Consider the following 21,598-nt stretch of genomic DNA (forward strand, 5'->3'; position numbering starts at 1 on the left):
CTATGTTAACCTTGTTACTTTAGATAAAAGGTGTATGCTAGGTAAGGCGAGTTCTTACTTTTTAAATCTGGTGGAATATTTGGTCGGAATGATTTAAGACCAATACGTTTCTAATGTTAAATCTAAAAACCACTAGCAGATAAAATATCGAACATTTGGCTTCAATGGAAGGTAACTAGTCCTTACATGTTTAAACCATTTATGACTTTGTTACATCTCTTAATTACTTTACCAAGCCTACCTTTTGGGTGAAAATTTACCAAGATGTTGTCATCCAACGAATTTCATTTTTACTTTAAAAAGGAGAAGCTAATGAGAATAAGTAAGAATTTGGTGTCTATATCTAATGTGTTTTTCTTCGTGTTCAAGAAAGATCTTAAATATATCACGTAAAATAGGAGGAGTACAATGTATTATATAATGAAAATGACCATGGCTGCACATCGCCGTGTTGGTCATCACATTTACATACAGGACGAAACATTTTTACAAGCTACGGATGGTTCAGTCTGTGGGCGGATTAGTCGAGTGGTTAACACTTCGGCTTTTCACGCAGGCTGCAGGGGTTCTATCCCCGAAGTCATATCATCGTACGCATGATATTGCGAGAAAGTGCTTTTCTCCTGCCAACACAACTCAAACAACCAAGGTGGAGTATAACATGATCTGGGTGGGTGTTTTGGTATCTGTGCTGTAGCATTCAAGTGAGGTGACACTATAAATGATACCGTTGGAAGCACGGTCCCACTACAAACAGAATATTTCCAGCAAACACGCAGTCATATGACAAAGGACTAGTAAATAGCACCTGATAAGGCAGCTCCTGCGAGTTCCTCAAAATTGTATTTCTATGTGCTGTAAAGCGCTTTAGAGTGGCGTATTCTAGCCAGATTTGACACTACATCAAATATTGTATATTATTACATCAAATATTGTATATTATTATTATTATTATTATTATCTGAAGAGAAATGATGTCAATACTGTTTGTTACAGTCTATTCTAAATATTTCGAGCAGAAAAAGGCGCTATTGATATAAATTGAAAACATGTGTGAAGAAAATGAAGCATAAGGATGAAAGTGTGTAAAACACATGCTAAGTCATGGCAGTACGGTACGTCATCCCCCACCTACCAGAGTTCGCCATTTAATGTCGACTTTGTTTCAGTTTTAATAACTGAAACTGGCATATCAATTGGTCATTGTTGATAATTACATCTTTCTGCATGAACTCATGCGTATTATGTTTTGTTTTTTCTCTTTAAAATGTTAGACAATTCAGAAATTAATGAAATACTAAAAAAGTACCTGATAAATTAAGAAATAATGAAATGCCACTGATAATAAATGCCCTGCTATTTCTAAAAAACAGAAAATGATTTCAAAAAAATCGAAAACTCAGAATATCAAGTAAAGAGGATTTACACGTTAAAACGTTAAAGGTGCTGAAGATTGAAACAGAGAAACATGTTACGACTACCTTGCATCAACAATTTTTTTTATTTTTTTTTTTCAAAACAATATGATATTTTTTCTTATCCATATTGATTTACAACATAAATAAAGCCATTTTAAAATGTTGATTGTTAATCATTACCCACCTACATCATTTAATTTTACAATGACCATTATTTAGCTATTTTGGTTCTCTAACGGTATCAATACCTATCCAGTACAGTACAGCGAGCGTTCATATGGCCTTTTTCGTTGGTGTTCCGGCCTACACGTATGGGGAATATAAGGAATATAAGAACCAGCCTCAGAACCAAGTCGTCAGTTCTGATGAAGAGCTCGAAGAGGACGTCAAGATGATGTTATTTTTTGGCAGTTCCCCCATTTCATTTGCTTCTCACAGAGCACATTTGTGGTGTCTCTGTAGTCAATCACTCTGTTGTTCGCAATGCAGCAATCTTCCCATGGCCATCATCCACATTCCTCAGGTTGAATTCTTTCCACTTGGCTCTCAGATTCTTGGGCTATTTTGCTGAGGATATGAAGGTAGTTGAGACATTGGATAAGACTGAAGAGACATTTCTGCTGGTAGAGGACTGTAAAGATATGGGACTTCAAGATCTGGGCCTTTTATTCATGAAACTGTTCTTATGCTCAAGCATGGATTTTGTGCCAAAACCAACTTTTTGTTACTCTCTCAAAACGTGCGATACAGTCAAAAAGATCAAATGTAAAACATGAAAAGGGAATGTCTCCACCAAGTTCTTCAAAATCATTAACAAAATCTGATTTTTGTTATCAATTTATCACCGGAACAAGTAAATGGACATATGCACAGAAAGAGAATTAGAGCAGGACAACGGTTTCATGAATACGTGCAAAGGATCTCGAGGCTGCTTGGGATGAATCTGTTTCTTAGGGCGAGGTGTGGGTGATGATGATGGAGATGCAGCCGTATTGCTTCTGCATTCTTGGTCGTCTGCTTTTTGTGAACATTCTTTGATTTGGGCAACTTCGATGTGTAGATTCGGGTACTGTGATCGAATACTTTATACGTGCGTGCATACGTGATGGGAATTCGCAGGTCATATGGAGAGAATACGCAGTTAATAAACTGTTCGTTCAGAGATGGTTTATATTCGTTCGGCATTCACTCTATTTCGTTAGTATGTTACATTTTGTACGTATTCGGACTTTGCATAATTATCTTCAGATAGTTATAGTGCCAAGGGGCTTAAGTGTTATGGCAATGTCAATTCTTTCTGACATTCGTTTGAATATATTTCCCACTTACTTTACCTTAGTATTATCAATTATATGCTATATCATCTACCTGTAAGAATTGGAGAGTTGAATCAAATATGTACATATAGTCAAACGATTTCAAAAAGAAAAAAAGAAAAAAACAGCGAAGATACAAATGGCCTTTATTGACATTCGACCGTTACGGTTTGAATAAATCTTGTAACACAGTATATTTGTTAATCAAGATAATCAACAAATTACTCAACTCTTTATATATATATTTCGCACATCACTCTTATCTCGTGTTTGGTTTGGTTTGAACCAGGATGCTGTGGACGCCTTACAATGTAAGTCGAAAGTATACCATGTACGTCTTACTCCTTAGAGTGTCTCAAGCTGTGTGTCCGACAAGAATTGATATCAAATATTAGTTGAATGGTCAAGCAAGTGCTGCGGTTGGTCAGCTGACTAAATAACAAATCTGACCAATCGAGTCAGTACAGAACTAGTACAGAACATGCAACACACAAAACAAGTACGCTAACAAATTTGTGTAACTTCAGGTAAAATATATACATGAACTCGTACAACGAACACATACTAAACACCTGGTTAAATATCTTAATAACATTTGAATCAACCCTCAATCACGTATTGAATAAAAAAAAAAAAGGCCAATAGATCATAACCGTATTTTCAAAATCATTAATAAAGGAACAAAGCGCGTTTAAAATATATGGCATAATGGTGTACAACCTGACGTTATAAAAATGTTATTATTAGCACAGTTCGTTATCAAATATATAATATTTCTCCTCTCAGTTTGAGAGGTTTGTGATCTTTCAAGCAGCTATATATGCTGAACACTTCATGTGTTCATTTCCTCACGAAGGGAACTTGTCTCTCATCGTCTAGGTCCCGTCTGTCATTATAACACGGTTCACAGTATTATATTGCCAGACACACGAAGTCCCGAGTACCGACCTGTCTCTAATGTCGGGGTAATTGCCACTACGATATGGCGCAATGATGTGTCTGGGGTATATAGGGATTTTTACTGTTTATATGGCTTGAGTTGGGATATATGTTTTGGTCGCAATTTATCTTTACTGTATCTTTTATATGTTTTGTTTGTTTCAAACACTACGATGAGAACTTGAGAAGACAGGTTGGTCTTATATAGTAACAAGTGGATTGCTACTGGTTTTCATTTCAGCTTGCTGGCACTGTAACAAAAAAACAATGCGATACAAATGCATTCAAATCAAAACAAAGTCACAATACAGTTACAAAGAAACTACATTGAAGACAAAAAGAGTTCAAATTATAAAGTCTTTAAACAAATATTCTTATAATAAAACTCATAATATCTTTCGATAAAACTAATACACAACTAATGAAATGGAATGCATTTTAAACTCTTATAAAGGTAACTTGAGACAGTTGTTCTAATTAAGAACTATGTATTGGTAGTTTTTGTTCTTCTAAAATTTTAAACAGTATTCGCTTCGTATTGAGCGATGTCATCACATTATCATGTACGAAGTGGTCAACAGTCACGTACTTGATCTACAATATTGTCCTGACAGGCCATTCGGATCCTTTCTGCTGTGGCCGGACACTTAAGAGGATAGTCGTCTGTCAACCCGACTTCTGCGCGTGCCGCCTGAACTGCCTCTTTGATCGCAAAGAAAACTGATGACGCCAATAAAAGAGGTGGCTCGCCTACTCCCTGTAAACAAGGTAATATATGAACTTTTACATACATCATAAAATAGAAAAGGAGCGTCTCTCGTGTGTTATAAGCAATAACATTATTTAAGTTGTCAAGACTTTGCCTCACTCACCTTGGATGAGTATACAGTTTTGACATCTCCACTATCCTGAAGAAGCTTGACCTTAAACTCTCGTGGAATGTTGCGGACACACGGGATTTTGTACTCCAATGGCCCGGACGCTTTCATGCGACCTTCAGCAGTAAACTGTATCTGTTCCATAGTCATCATTCCATATCCCTGGAGAAAAGCACACACTAAATGTATTATAACTGGCACTGTATTGTAATGATAGCAGTCAAGGTTCACTAATAAGCGCAGTGATTATTTATCAACAAAGAAGTCCATTGACCGCTTCACTTTCAACCCATGACATTCAAATGTGGTGATCATTTTTTTCAATCTTTTATTATGTCAGTCATTTATGAACCCAGACGACTTCATGTGGCTCACCATTTAAGTTCCTTCCTTAACCGTTTTAAATACATAAATGGATATGATCTTTTTTTCTACTAATGAGCGGTATGGAATTTTACATACTGAATAATTAATTAGTTATATAATATGTTGTAAATCTGTATCATATCGTATGTAAAAATCTGAACAGTAACGACAAAATGTTTGAGACAAGTCAGGTTTTGTTGTAATCGCCAGTTTCTGCAATAAGTATCCTCCCAAGATGTAACACCCCTTAAAGATTTGCTTTGGTTTTTTGTACGACACTAATTTACTTTAGACATATATAGTAACAGGTAAACTTCCTATTTCATTGTAAAATAAATCTAAAGAACACGTGTGACGAAGTACCAGGAAAGAAGATGTTGTTTAACCGACTCACTTTAGCTATTTGTAAACATAAAGTGAAATGTAAATTGTGTTGAGAACATATAACTCGTGAATATAGCATACAAATAAAAGCGTTATACCATGACAAATCCTCCCTCGATCTGGCCAACGTCTATTGCAGGATTTAGACTCTTACCGACGTCCATCACAATGTCCACACGTCGTACCTAATGAGGAATACACAAGTGAACATAATGCAGCGGCCATATGTGTATTCACCACTCGAAACCGTGACAGCCAGACTGGCCACATCATTGTTTTTTTTATAAAATTGTTTTGCAGAAATAATGTTGTGTCGTTAAGCTTTCATTGAATCATGTACAGGGTCATTTATGTTAATTATTTTTTCGACTTCTGTAATGCATATTTTGTTACATTACAGGAAATATTCATCGCATGTCATGCAGTTTTTTGCATAGTAAACAAAATCAAAAACAACAATACAGACACCAGAAGGTCTCAATTTTCACATTGGTGCAAATCGCGTTACATTCATCAAAACAGATACATTAAACTTTGTATAAGACGCTAGCTGATGCTTACCTGGTGCCCACCAGTAAGGCAATCAATCTCCACCTCGGTACAAGCTGTACCGTACGTGAAGTAGTTAGCATGTACACCAGTGTTGGTAGCAAAGTCATAACCCTCTTCCCTTGACCTGCAGAAGAACGAGGTAGCATTACCGGTCCAACAAGTATTTGACAACACTTTGATGAATTTAATACACACCGGTGTTCAAATTCGGTATGAGATACAGTATACCAAAGAGCAATTACATCGCGTCATACAGCTGTTTTGATACTAGGGGCCAAACAGATGGAAATTAAATCCAAATCGGTCTAAATTACTATTAAAACAGAAGAGGAGGCACATACAATCTATGAACTTTATCAATTTCAAATGGAGAAGTATTGGTTAATTTTACATTATAGAACGAGTAAAGAGTGATATATTCTGAACCATGTCTCTACGCTAAAGAGATTTCTGTGGCTATATAGGTTGTTGCGTCTTTGATATAAGTGATGCGTAGTTGTCACAATAGCAATCATTTGCATACTACCAGTTGTGACTAAATACACACGAAGAATAGAATCATAGTCACTTCAGGCTATAGACATTTGCAAAAGTATAATTAACTGTATCAAAGGAAACAGAAAAAGCCACATTTGATACTGAATATGTAATTAATTTATTATAGAACTAACTTACTTGAAAATACCTGTAGCTGCGAGACTCACGCGCTCGTCGTAGGCAGCATTTACCTAAAACAAAATATCTATGTTAACGAAATTGTGTTTTTTTTTTTTTATGTTGATTGTTCAACAATTTGTAAATAAATAGTGAAATATTACCCTCGTAAAAATCTTCAATATTAAACCCAAATGTTCTATATAAGTTAACAGTAACATACCATTTATAAACTAGTCAGATATTTCAATATGTACGTAATGCGTTTTCATTTGAAGAAAAACATAATACCAAAAAGAGCACCGCATAAAGAGTGCATATTACTAGTACATAATAGTAGATCGATGATATGGGATCATTTTTTTTACCTGAACTTGGTCCTAACAGCATGTAACTATTTTGTTACAGTGACCTAGACTTTAAAGATTCACCCACTATCATGTAATGATAATGTAGCCATGATCCTGCCGTCGAACATATGGCATTGGCTTTCCACTGGTCTAAAGGAACTAATGTTAAGATTTCCTGCGTGAAGTGTCATGATATTCGAAAGAAAACTTCAGTTCGAAATTTCCGCACACGAGCCAAACATGATCTTATTTTGCCAATATCATGTAACAGATTGGTAGTTGTGACCTTGCTAATATAACCATGGCATTCAAATGAGCTCCAGAGATAAATGCAAAGATGTTTTTTTCTGAAGTTTCATGAAAACCTGGTGGAACATTTTAGTCAGGAACCTGCGGACAACCAAATTGTTGACAGACTACACTGATTGATACGTAGCTGTGACCTTTACCTTAAACATATGACATTGACTTTCAATTTGGCACGAGTTGATTACTTCTGAATAACTTTGCGTTAATCGTGATAATACTGAAAATCCGAAACTAGATTTTAAACATTTTGACACCACCAACATGTACGTAACACAACAACGGCTCACCCAGTCTTCCCATGTACCGTCTGGTTTGGCTTTTCTAAACGGTTCCAGGCGGTCTCTGATCTTAACACAAGCATTCTGTAAGTAAATAATGTATAGATTTGACCGGGTGCACCGAAAATTTATACACATGTTACATGTATTGATGCATTATTTGGCTGTGACAATTTTGAACTTGATTTCCGGTGTGTCTTCATTTTTCTATGTGGTTTGTGAAAAGTCCCTGTCCACAACTCGTAATAGCCTAAACGTCCTAGCATTGAATTTGCCATGTCTGACCTTTACGAGGCAGTGCTGATAATGCTACCAACGATCGATGAACTGTTTCCAGTATATACAATTGTATTACCTTGACGGCCCCGGCGTTGAGGTCGGCGACCTGTGTACCCCCGGACTCGGATGTGTTGGGTACAGTTGCCGTGCTCACTTCACTGATTATGATCTTATCCTGCGATATGTCAAGCTCAGTAGCGGCAACCTAAATTACGAATAATACATTCACAACGATAATTCTCAACATTACAAGGCATGCATTCAACACATAGTGGTGATCCAGTGAATGCACGATATCGCACTCTTTTTCGTGTATTACACATTACTGATGATTGATGACCCTTTCTTCACAGAGATGGAAAAAAAACTATGACTTCATGGGTTAAGACTTCCAGGTGGTATTTTGACATCACAATGAAAACTTGATGCTGTTGGAGAAAATTCGTTTTACAATTTTCTCATCAATTCTTAAATTTCAAAGGCAATCAATGAAACCTGTCATACTAAAACGAAAGTTTGTTAAGCACAAAATCCGTATGAGATATCATTTTCTTATCTTTGTGGCTAAACATTAGCATTGAACATGTTTGGTTAAACATCTACCAAATTTCTTTTGAATTTTTGTTTACACTTTATACGAAAACAAATGTGCAGATATAATGTAACTGTCAAATGGCATAGGTGTTGGTTCAAAGGTAGGTTACAGACCTGAATCATCTTAGTGTGGACCCCCTGGCCCATTTCCACGCCACCATGGGTTAACAAGACTGACCCGTCAAGGTACACCAGTAGTAACGCTCCCGCCTGGAACATAATGTTCACCTTTAACTTTTTTGTCCTGCATCTTGTACACTGCAAACCGATTTGTTTCTCACCTCATCAAATTTTCGCCCACTTCTATAAACAAACTCTCCCTTACCAAACAATAACAGAAAGATATCAGATCATAATTCTCACATAATTCCCATTGGTGTAGTGATATGAAGAACATGTCTGTTATTTTAGATGGCTCTAAAAGATCTCTGGATGAAACTTTAAAAGATCTCTCTTATTATGCAAAAATATCAGGATTAAAAATGAATTTCTCCAAGACCCAGGTAGTGTGGATTGGCAGCAAAAAATATAGTGGAAACACTTACACAACAGATTGCAATTTACAATGGGGAAGTACAACTTTCAATTTGCTAGGGATAGACTATGATGTAGACTTAAACAGAATTACAAAACTGAATTTTGATAAATTTTTTTTATAAAACTAAAATCTCTTATATCATCATGGAATAGACGAGTACTTACACCAATAGGTAAAATATCAGTTATTAAAACACTACTTATATCACAGTTTAACCATTTATTTATAGCACTACCAAATCCTGATGAAACATATATAAGAAAAATTAATAGTGTACTGTATGAATTTTTGTGGAATGGTAAACCAGATAAAATAAAGAGAGATGTGATAATTAAAAGTTATGAAGAAGGTGGTCTGAAAATGATACATTTAAAATCTTTTATAACAGCTCTTAAAGCAACATGGATAAGACGGGTATATAAAGAAGAAGGAAATTGGGCTCTTATTTTAGAAACTTATTTTGATAAAGAAACATTAGCTAACTGTGGGCTTGAAAAATTGAAAGAAGAATCTAAACGTTGTAGTAACCTCTTTTGGAAAGATGTCTTAGAAGCATGGTACAATACTATTATCTCTAGCAATATATACAATACAAATATACGTGAAAACCCTCTGTGGTTCAATAGTGAAATTAAAATTGACAGAAAATTTACATTCAAAAATTCATGGTTTAAAAAGGGAGTACAATTTGTATATAACATTATTAAACAGGATGGATCACTCTACCACTTTGAAGAATTTCAAGAAAAATATAACATAAATACTAATTTTTTGACATACCAAGGCCTAAAGAATGCTGTGCATCATTTTATAAGAAAAAATCATCACATTTTTACTTCAGAAAAAACAGTTATCTTTCCAAATATACCTATCAATCTTAAGTTAATACTTAAAAATAGTAAAGGAGCACAAGACATATATTTAATATTAATTAAAAATAATGTTAAACCTACTGCTCAAAGAAAATGGATATTAAATGAAAATATAGATGATGAAACATGGAAAAAAATATATGAATGTCCTTTTAAAACCACCACCAACTCCAAACTACAGTGGCTACAGTACAGAATAAACCACAGAATTCTCACTACAAACACATTTTTATTCAAAATTGGCAAATCACACAATAACCTTTGCACTTTCTGTAAAATTCACCCTGAAACAATAGTTCATATGCTATGGGATTGCGAAAAAATTGATAGGCTAATTGACGAGCTGAAAACAAATATTATAACTAAAAACCTTACACTAAGATTTGAAAAACAAGAATTCCTTTTTGGTAAACATACATATAACCATACAAAGTTTTATATAGAAAACATCATAATACTACTTATAAAACAATACATATATAAAACTAAATGCCTAGAAATTGACCTTAATCTGACTAGTCTCAAAAACCATATAAAATTTGAATTAAAAGCACAAAAGATCCTTGTGTATAAACAGAATAAATTAATAAATAAGGATGAGTTAAACCATCAAATAGATAACTGGATGCAATTATAATATGACTATATATATATATATATGACATATTTGTTCTATACATATATACATCTATTGTACTTTATCGTCTCCTCACTGTAATAATAATCATCAAATATTTCATACATTTTAATTCGCCAGGCTTAAGTTAAAATATAATGACCCAGGAGTGCTCCCCATCCCCTGTAATGTTTTGTGTGTTGTTGTTTTTTCTGTTTCAGTTTATTTTGTTTTTCTCTTGTGTGTTTGATGTCATAGGTTTATATATATTGTTTTTGCATCAGTGTCTCAGTGTATGTCTTTATGTACATGACATTGGCAATTTTTTGCTTAATATCTGCTTATGTGTTAATAATAATATCTTATATGATGATGATGATGATGTCTGATGATGATGATGATCTTTGTTCAATATGTATGAACAATCATGTACTTAGGAACAATGTCATATATGTTTTGTCTTGTAAAAAATGAAAAAATAATAAAAAAATAAAAAAAAAATAAAAAAAAAATGTCCGTGCTACCGGATTAAAAACGTAACTCGAAACATTTTATACGTAGTTATGTTGTATAGAAGGTGAATATCTTCACGGTGGAATATATTTATTAAATTGTTGAAATTAAATTGATTATTTTGTGTTTATTTCCGCGAACTATATTTTTTGCCGGGAACAGTCGCGTGTACTCATTTACAGACAACGCGAAATTTGACTTTGAAATGTGATAACATTTTGGAAATATATTCAATTTGTCTGCAATCCTGTGAGAATTATAGGACAATATCTTTCCTTCAAAAGAATTTACTTTTGTTCAACTTTGATAAAAAAAATCATCTTCTTGTGTAAGAGCGAAGCTGGTGCACATTTGCTGTATTTTAATAGTTTAGCGTTCATTAGTGTTATATACAGACTCGTTTATTGAGCATGCATTGTATTGGAACGGCTTTAGCATATTGTTGTAATGCCTTTTCATCTTTATCTAGAAATGTCCAAAGGGAGCAGGAAAGCCCCATGATTTAGCAACATTAGCCTTCTTTGTCAATCACAACACAACAAGTAAAGTCTGGTGCAGCACAATTATGGCACGAAGGACATTTGGACATGCAAACCTCTACTCCCCTTTCCGGCAATAGTAGCGAGACTACATTGCATAACAAGCATTTTAGTTTCCCTTTTATTACTATGCGATCTACATTATAACAAAAAAATCATATTCAAGGCCAAACAAAATGAATACGCTGTACCAATGAATAAAAGGGGTAGAAAGTAGGGATTTAATTGAGGGAAAGTCTTCTAATTCATACCATGATGCATTATGAAATAAACTATTACTGTTTCGTTATACCATAGAAAAGACGTTTTAAATGATTATGTTTTGCCTCTTGCGATATGATGCGATATAGCTAAATTCAATCGCATCTCATCGAAAACATTTCCTTTTAGAAAATTAGGCGTAGCGTGTCCCTGTAACTTACATTTCTTATCATATTCCGACAATATTGAGATCAATAAGAAGCAACAAGGAACTTTCTGAAGGGCACGTTGCATACATATAATGTATCAAAAACAAGTATTGGGATCGTACGTGTACACCTCCAACACGAATAAGTCGAGTTTTCCGTAACGCTCAAGATACCAATATCCTATATAGTTCCGAGATACCAATATCATATATAATCCCGAGATACCAATATCCTATATAGTCCCGAGATACCAATTTCCTATATAATTCCGAGATACCAATATCCTATATAATCCCGAGATACCAATATCCTATATAATCCCGAGATACCAATATCCTTTATAGTCCCGAGATACCAATATCCTATATAGTCCCTAGATACCAATATCCTTTATAGTCCCGAGATACGAATATCCTATATAGTCCCGAGATACCAATATCCTTTATAGTCCAGTATTCAAAGAATGAAACAAAACTAAAAATGCCATACTTTCTTGTTGTGTTTTGTTTTCCCAGGAGAAGTGAACCATACTAATTATATATTGAATGACTTATGAAATGTTATGATATTTCAAGGTCGCCTCACGTGTACATTTTGAAAGACATTGATGCACATGTCTTACCTGGTTTGCGAAAAGGGGAGCGTATCCTACACCGAACGCGATCGGTATCATGGCAATCCCTCGCTTTGTCCATCTGTTAGTGCTAAAATAGAATCTCAGGTATGTTTGATCGGATCAACATCAACATAATTAGAGTCATGTGCGTGTACGATTTTCAGTATATTGACAAAGAGTAGTGGTATACTATATAAATAGGATACTTCGAACATTCTGTCTGTAGCTATTGTCACCCAATTCATTCATACTAGTGACTTATATTTCATATTTTTAGGCTTGACTTGACTGAGGTGTATTTGTCTGAAGTGGTCTGAACATTTTGTTTTCCACATATCTAAGTAGTCAATCTAACGAGATTTCTTTAGCACTGCGTGTGTTTCACGCGGATCATGATTTGAAGAAAGGGTATCTAGCATATCGTATGATGTAGTGTGTTTACAAACAGTAAATGTATACTATACAGACATGATGCTTGACACATTCTTTCTTCAGCAATTGTCACCCGATTCATTCATTCTAGTGACTTATATTTTATTAAGATTTGGTTTGTTTGTGTTTTACGTCCCTATAACAGCTATGGTCATTTCAGGACGTGCCATGTTTTGGTGGTGTCGGAAAGCCGGAGTTCCCGTAGAAAAACCACCGACCTACGGCCAGTACCTGGCGACTGCCCTAGGTAGTGTAGGCCNTTATTAAGAAGTAATATAACATACATTATACAAAGTCATTGATAACGACAACGATGGCATATCTCTAATAGGTTATTGTAAACGTGTATTTTTTTTCTAGAATACTAAGTTAAAACAATACCTATTGAATGTTACTATCTCCTGTCGCCGTTGGTCGAGCTGACTGTCGGCTCTACACTCTGTCCAGCACCGGGCCATGTTGTTGTCCGTTATAAGCTGTCGAGAGGCAGTCACAGACCCCTGCCTAATTAAGTTTATCTGCCGTACCTATATAAAGAAAACATAGACAAAATACACGTGATCTATACTTAAGAATATAATTTGCTCTACATTAACACTGTATAAAACTGACAAGGTCATATATCAGTTATGAAACGAAAGATTTAGCATGATGATCGTTATTTCTTTAAAGTCGTGACATCTTTATCATAACGCCGGTGATAGCAATGGGGATATTGACCGTTGGAGGTTCCTAAATTAACCACAAAAACTTTCGAATATAGTTTTATTATAGATATCAAACAAAATCCATTATTAAAGTGCATTCTGTTAAAACACATTAGTGTTATTCGACATAAGATTTATTAGGCATTCTTGATTTTTCGGACCTTTTCTCTGAACAGAATACTGTTTAATGCGTTTGAATTGACCAGTCCCCTATCGTACAACATATAACTCTCTTAAGTACTTTCTGTCGCGAATTAAGGGTTTCAAATTAATCTGCTGGTCAACTCTCGCTGTATGCCAGCAGACTGTAGACTACATTAAACATACTAATGTTCACTACATTAATATCGGATGTGTTCTCCACATATTTAAGTAATCAATTTAACGAGCCTTCTTTAGTACCACGTGTGTTTCGCCTTGATGTTGATTTGTAGCAAAATAACTCTTACATAGTGAATGGTGTAAGTCACCCAATGTGTTTTTGTGCAAAATAATATCGGAAAAGCAGTGTCGGTAGAAAAAAAGGTCTTATTTTAATGAAACCATATCGCAGGAACACATATTTTGTAATGATAAACATCAACTGTTTCTTTGTCATGTTTTATTATTCGTTGACGTTATGTGGAAATGTGGTATCTGTTATAGTGACATTTTGTGGGATTGTGGCGACATTTAAAGACAATGTTTTATCTGTTCCGGTGATTGTTCAGAAAATCAAATCTTAGTTATGGGAAATACATCAACTATTAATGTGAAAGTTTGGGAAATACGTCACCTGTTTATGTGAAAATTTGGAATAATTCGTCACATGTTTCGATGTCATTTTGGAGTATTGGATTCCCCAATTTGGTGAAAATTCAGTGTAATACGTAGCTTGTCCCTGTGTTAGGTAATACATTATGTGTTTTTTTAACAGGATAAGACTTTACATTATTTGACGATGTATTACCTCTTCAGGTGACATTTTGAGTCGAGTAGCAACTTGTTGCACTATGTGCTCAACGGCAAACAGCATCTGTGGCGCTCCGAAACCCCGCATGGCTGTATTGGAAGGCAAATTTGTTTTGCACATGCGACCTTCGCTCTTTATGTTTGGTATGTTGTAGCTTCCGTTTAGGAACCAACTAGCGATTTTAACAACCTGCAAAATATATCAATCAAAATGTTGCGGAACGAAAGGTAGTTCATATCAACAAAGACGGGGAATGGTGCTACACAAACCTGGTCTGTAGGATATAAGGAAAGTACACGTAGAACTTAGAATAGCAATATACGTCAGTGTGAACTGTGCACAGCATAAAAGACTGAAAAGAAGCAATTCATTCGGACAAAGATTACCAGGTACCATTTACATCGAACTGAGTTACATCATATGACGAAACGTCCTGTCATGTTTTCAAGACGCTACGTCATTTGACCTTATAATGAATGAGTTGTATTCAGATGTGCTTTGTATGAGAAAACATGAGTCAAGCACGTGACCAAACCGCTGACTTAACAATTTGCGTAAAAATACATGTACACAAGTCAAAGACTCCCAAGACATTTAAAGGCTTTTAATAGAATTTGTTAAAAAACGTACAATTCTGTTCATTTCAGATCACAAGAATGAGGCGAGCGTGCGTAGTTACAGTCGAGACTACTCAACTGCCAGGAAACGGTCTATCAGTACTAGACTAACATCAATGAGCTCCGACCATCTTCGTCTCGGAAAGTGACACAAATACTCTGTCTGTTGTCCCAAATAATACGACAGTAACCCGTCCAAATTTACCCTCAATTCCCTTGTCAAAACTAATGTACAGCGTGCTCACCTCATAAATAAATTAAGGTTAAAAGATAATCCTTAATTAACCATAGTGTAGCGCGCTACATTAAGTCTGAACCATGGACTAGTGCGCTACATCAGATCCTAACCATGGAATAGTGCACAGCACAATGAGCTACATCACGTCCGATTGAGGTTCTTTCGCCGAAGTTTAATGAAATATGACAGGTATTCATTTCCTAATGAAACCTTCCGCTATATCCAAAGAAGAAAACATTATCCTTGCATTGAGAGCTACGCCAAGTATGGCGGCTCTTTTGTTTTTGTTTTTGCGCTTCATAAAATCCGATTTAAATTACTCATACATTGGTAAAGTACTGAAATTGACTGTGAATCAGATGGTTTTTGACACATTATTCTCTGACAGGGAGTTGATACTGTGGTACATTGCTAATTTCTTTGTTCTTTGAATATTTACAAATGGACTGCAATCGAGCGAGTATCCAGCGTTGATATAAAACTTCACGTTCAATCCGAGAATACGGCCGTCGTCACTGAAGTAAACCTGAAAGGCAAATATAAGGAAATTATGGAAGGCTTCATTATTATCTTTAATGCATACAACACAAAATACACATTATTGGCTATTTCTGTAGAATCATTATAAATATTACTCGCTCTAGCAAGGTTACCTTGTATAGTGTCTTGGCAGGATGTCTCTTCCCCGTTATCTGTATATCTGTTGTCCTGTCAAGTACACATCGCACTGGCCGTTTCGTCCTAGCAACAGCAAAGCGAACCAGCGTCTTTACTATGATAAGTACATGCAGGTCACCATAACATCAAATCGTGCACTATTCTGTTAGTTATGGAAGCATACAAACAAGGTAATATATCGCACACATCTGGTAACACAAGCAATCACGTATTCTGTTTCATGACAGAAGATGTACGTATGTCCTTTTAGTAAAAATTAGAATACATTGTCACATAGCAAACACGCAAGAACAAACTTTGATACAAAATGAACAAAACCTCAGGAAACACGACTCCAACCAACACAGGCTTTTCCCCGTGATTTGCAAGTATTTGTGTTTCCTGTATGGTCCTAGTTATAATGCTCCAAATCAAATCCATGTAACTCTTCAATCACGGAGTGAACAAATCTATTATCACAATACACGTTAAATTTTATAGTTGCAATGAAGGTCATTAATATGTTGCCTGTACAAATTTCGCAACATATATCAATGTCCCCCAGAAAACTTCGGCTTTGTTCAATGATTGCCAACAGGACACATCTTACGAGTTATTCAGAACATGCTCCCACAGGTACATCCGTAAGCAGAAGAAAGATGTTCTATTGCTATTGAACAAAGGAAACTTCGCGTTATATTAAAGAAATGAAATCAACACTGATCAGTGTGTTTGGTAATGTAGATCAATACTAATCTACATTTACGCAAATGACAATTTCATGTTTGGGTGAGGATGGAATGCAAATTATAAAGACTAAGACTAATGAACGTACTTCCATGCTCCGACGGCCGCTATCCCGACCACACTCATAGTGTCCCCCTGCTTTCCGCCAAATGCTCCACCTATATAACCAACATAACATTTTTTTAACATATGTAAGGCTTCAAAAACAAGCCCATACAATAACAAGTATAGGTATACATTGAAACATGAACGTACCCCCCCCCCCCCCCAANAAATTACACTGCATAATACAGCTGTTTTGTAATTCTAAGTCTCATTGTTGATTTGAGGGGTCAAAAACTTGGAAATCAAAATTGTCTTTTTACTGTACAAACAGAAGGAAAGATGAGTAAATGCAGAGGGGTACTGACAAATTTCGAACTAAATAACTAGTAGAGCGTGTTTATTTTGAACCGTGTCACTAATCAAAAGGGAGTTTGCCACCTTGTTTCCTGAAACATGAACGTAACACATACAGCTGATTGCACCTTTACAATTTAGTAATAGTAGATACAGATACAGTGTGGCAATAATGAATTACACTGCATCATACAGCTGTTTTGTTCTTCTAGGACTCATCAGTGATGGTAGGGTCAAAACGTTGGAAATCCGAAGTCATACTATTATAATAGTAATCTTATTTGCACCTTGTATTTTTTAAAATTATTTCGTTTCGACAAATTTTATTGTCAGATAATCTGATATGATCTAATAGGCAGATACCGATTACTTGTTTATTGTAGATAATCAATCAGTATGTCAATTCCGTTCTTTAACGCACAGACATTTTACGGGCAGCAAATCTGTTTGTTTACATGCGATGTTCACTCACCAATTCGTTTTATTTTCACTGTCAATCTGTTCCGAGGGATTGCCAGGAAGTCAGATAGGATTTGCTGTAACATATCATTAATTAAATAAGCAGATAGATATCATCAACTTTCAATACAAAGAGATTTACATATCCAGCAATATACACCAATATTGATGTATTCTACTCGACTAACATAAGGCAGTGCCAAAGCGGAAACCATCATATGTTGTTTATTATTTGCCTTGTCAGGCACTCGATAGGTTTAATATTGTACTCGTGTTAACTTTTGATCATCTCGCGTCTATAAAGTAGCGTTGTTCTTTGTAGCAATGTGAATCATCCGGCTATTGCAACTGCGGGAACGATTTACCAAAAGATAAGCAAACGGTAAAAGTTATTTGTTATTGCCGCAACTGAACAGATATTGATAACTTTTCAGTGTAAAAGAATAATTTCATAGCTATAATGATGTTCTATTTTTACTGATAAATACAGACCGATTTGCGGATACGCGTGAAGGGTATCCGGTTTTAATGCTATTATTTTTTCAAATATATCATTGTTAAATTGCGTATATCTCTTACTTTTCTAATTAATTTCAAATGAACACATTCTTCAAATAAAATTATCACTTTTACAAAATCATGAACAAAAGTGAACAGAAAAAAACTGAAATATAGAAAAAATATCACTGAAGAATGTTTTAGTGCTTCCTTTCCCGACATTACATAAAAGAGAAAACTGAAAATGAAAATAAGCCGTTCCAAAGATTGACTATATGGCTGTGTCAAACCTGTGTAGCCGTAAGGATCTGTGTAGGTGCGAACACCTCCAGTTCGCGCTGCTCGAGCTTTGGTACTACCAGTGCAGTCTGGGTTTCCATGTACAAGTGTTCCTGCACTCCCGTGGAACACGTGCCCTCCACACAATGACTGGCCGTTTCTTTGACACCCTCTAGATCACCTACATCGATCCTATGTACTTCCTCAAACAGTGAATCCTTTTCCAGCGCCTCCTACAAAGAACAAGTAGAGTTTATCGAATACTTGTAAAGGATATATTGGAACACCTGTTTTGTATGGAGGCTTCATTTACAAGTATCATTATAACAAGTAGTTCATTTAGCAATTTTCTTACATGTTATGTTTTTGTATTGTTATAATTATTGATTTCGTTGTATTTCGAGTTGATCCAACTCACCCCAATGAAAACCGAAGTCTTCTATACAACCAATAAAAGATGTTCACATACCACATCCTTAAACTTGACTTTTGCAATAATACTATTATCACAAAATGGTGATTAAAACAATATAGATTAACACTAAAAAGAATTTCCGAGTTCATTCTAAAAACAATCAGCATGAAATGTGTGTATGTGAGGCAGGTTCAGTATAAAAAAAATAAAAATAAAAATCCTGTTGGTTTAAATCAAAAGGACACATATACAATGATTACCAAAATCTGTTTTTTTTTTACATACTTCAATGGTTAATATTGCGTTCATCTTTTCGTACGTGATGTTGACAAGCTGCGCTGCCTTGACACCTACAGTTCGGCTCTCGGCTAGGACTGCCCCAATTACCTGGCCATAACAGAACACCTGAACACAAAACAAAGTAGATGTAATGTATCAAAAGCGACAATTTGCGAAGCTCGGATGTCGATTCAGATGAGCCTGTAGGGTTCCAAAAGATATCAGGGAGAGAAGATAGCATTGGTCGGAAAAAATATACCGAGGGAAGAAGAAGTAGGACGTCAGGCAATATTATGGCATAAGATTTGTTCTGCTTAGTACTCAAAGACATTTCCGACGTACATAGCAGCAGCAATGCTTACAAATATTCAAAAGAAATATGCTATAAAAAGGTGTCGCTAATGTTCGTGTTACTAATCAATATCAAACAGGTTGCATTTATAAGAATATAGTGACTTTACATTGCGTTAAACATGTATCGAAACTTTGACATGCATTGTAGTAAGTAAACTACGAAAAAAGGATGCCTTGCCTCATTTTCGGCAAATAGTGTGCTGTCGCATACTCCATTTATAACACTGAATTTGTTGGTACCAGGAACATGGGAGTGATCTATGTAGTCCACCACACCAGGGAGCGCCAGAGCTTGAGACGGGTCCACAGACAGGATCCGTGCATGTGCATGCTTACTTGTGACCGGGACAGCAAAAAGTTCACCTTTTACATAGCAAAATATTGTATTTAAGACGACTAATTTACCAAATTAGTGGACTCAGGACCTGGATTCAACACATTCGCAAAATAAAAAGGACATAATTCACCTTGCCCAACATATCTGCTTTGGTAAGCGATACCTACATGTATATATCACTGATGCTTAGCACATATTTACTTTATATAAAGTGTGTATACGTTAAAAATATTATAGTTCAACCAAATCTTGAAGCATGGACATTTCATAAGTGTATAGTACTTTGAAATGTAGGAATGTCGTCCACAAACTGTGCCTCTCCGGACGTGACATATTCGGAAGAAACGTTAGGTACGGGTTTCCATACAATCCTGTGGCCGTCCTCGCTTGGGACGTCGTACGCCTGTGTGCCGGACACGGTTGTATAGGGCAGCCCGATCACATCACACTGGGAACACGACGAATCCGTTTTCTATAAAGAGGTAAATAATTATATTGTTTTTGATTAGCAACACATATCCGACGCAAGTCCAAATAACCGGATATCGTGACCCTTTATTAATGATATCAGTCAAATTCACAAGTAATTCAAATATGTGTGGGATATGTCTCTATAGTATAAAAACCAAGTCTGTTTAGATATGTCACACATCCTGGTCGTACCCACCCATTTCTATATAATGGCAAGGTGACCAGCTGTTTACTGTATTAAATGACAATATCATTTCATTGTTGAGATTGGTTATGGCAATTTTTGTGATTTTATATAAATGTATATAAATTTGTTTGAATATTTTAAGTATACTAAGCAATGATTGTGATTAAGCGCGACAGATAATTTAGCTTACTTTATGTTTTGTGATGGTCATATTGATGCCAAATGATGACCTTATGAAATCTCGGATACAATTGTATTTAGTTAATGTTTTGAAAACTGCTTTCTTATTCCGATTACTTGAAAACACATTTTTAATTACAATTTAGCCACCAACATACGACAGGAATATTTTACCAGAATTATATTGTTATTTAATTAAGTCTAGATCTTGGTCAGAGCATTTTGCTAAGCTTTTTGCTCTTATCTTTGTTTGTAGCAGAATACATTGTTATGAAGAATCCTGAGGCACATATATTGGAGAATAAGAGTAGGCAATTGTATAATGAACTAAGCAATACAAATACTGTAAATGTTCTAAATGATAAACCACAGAACGCTAACAATGCTTTTGTTCGCAACACCCAACCTTTTGATTCAAGATAGATATACATCTTTTAGGATACAAGATAAGGTGGAATAATGTCATACTGAAACGTCACTGAGTTTTTTTTTAACTCACATTGAATGGACAATTGACATTCTGATCTATAGGACAGACTTCAAATCAATCGGGAAAGTGGTAGCGAACCTAAATGTCACAAAGAGTGGCAGGTGTACCAAAATAATTATAGGATGCGGACAATGGATACATTTGTTTTGTGTAGAGTTTAACGTCCTCACGAAAGACTTGGTCAAATGAGGACTGTTTTAGGAGAAACCGCCTGGAAGAGGGAGTAGATAACAAATAAAAGAGATGAGAGAGGGGAAACGAAACCAATCCAAAGTGTCACAATGATGGCAGCAGGTCAATGTTGGTCTCTTACATGTTCTCAAAGTAGAAGACACAAAAGAAAAAACCCAATTCTGCAGTCGGCCACACATTATACGCAATTTTTGATACACATGCAGTTGAAGTCTATTCTTTAATGGGAGGGGCATATTAGTCGCCTCTTACGATCATGCAGTGGGACACAGCAAGTTCTTTCCCAG

At 35.5% G+C, this 21,598-nt stretch overlaps 1 protein-coding gene across 5 annotated transcripts in view; it reads right to left on the reverse strand.

The window, feature by feature from the left end:
• Nucleotides 1-2,863: 2,863 nt before the first annotated feature.
• The window catches only part of LOC110456211 (xanthine dehydrogenase/oxidase-like), a 49,065-nt gene continuing 30,330 nt past the window's right edge, over nt 2,864-21,598 (reverse strand). For all 5 annotated transcript variants that reach the window (XM_021506794.1, XM_021506792.1, XM_021506791.1 and 2 more), the window contains 20 exons: nt 20,074-20,263; nt 19,633-19,817; nt 19,107-19,226; nt 18,418-18,639; nt 17,643-17,706; nt 16,860-16,929; nt 16,021-16,108; nt 15,807-15,893; nt 14,510-14,701; nt 13,235-13,380; nt 12,428-12,509; nt 8,432-8,527; nt 7,800-7,928; nt 7,454-7,528; nt 6,529-6,581; nt 5,863-5,977; nt 5,400-5,486; nt 4,546-4,713; nt 4,263-4,430; nt 2,864-3,924 (listed from right to left, as the gene is read on the reverse strand). In XM_021506794.1, the coding sequence (XP_021362469.1) occupies nt 3,874-3,924; nt 4,263-4,430; nt 4,546-4,713; nt 5,400-5,486; nt 5,863-5,977; nt 6,529-6,581; nt 7,454-7,528; nt 7,800-7,928; nt 8,432-8,527; nt 12,428-12,509; nt 13,235-13,380; nt 14,510-14,701; nt 15,807-15,893; nt 16,021-16,108; nt 16,860-16,929; nt 17,643-17,706; nt 18,418-18,639; nt 19,107-19,226; nt 19,633-19,817; nt 20,074-20,263 (2,388 nt within the window). In that variant the 3' untranslated portion in view covers nt 2,864-3,873. The remainder of the gene's footprint in view (nt 3,925-4,262; nt 4,431-4,545; nt 4,714-5,399; nt 5,487-5,862; nt 5,978-6,528; nt 6,582-7,453; nt 7,529-7,799; nt 7,929-8,431; nt 8,528-12,427; nt 12,510-13,234; nt 13,381-14,509; nt 14,702-15,806; nt 15,894-16,020; nt 16,109-16,859; nt 16,930-17,642; nt 17,707-18,417; nt 18,640-19,106; nt 19,227-19,632; nt 19,818-20,073; nt 20,264-21,598) is intronic.

The sequence above is a fragment of the Mizuhopecten yessoensis genome, unplaced genomic scaffold (assembly GCF_002113885.1).
Source record: "Mizuhopecten yessoensis strain PY_sf001 unplaced genomic scaffold, ASM211388v2 scaffold8573, whole genome shotgun sequence".
NCBI classification, from domain to species: Eukaryota; Metazoa; Mollusca; class Bivalvia; order Pectinida; family Pectinidae; genus Mizuhopecten; species Mizuhopecten yessoensis.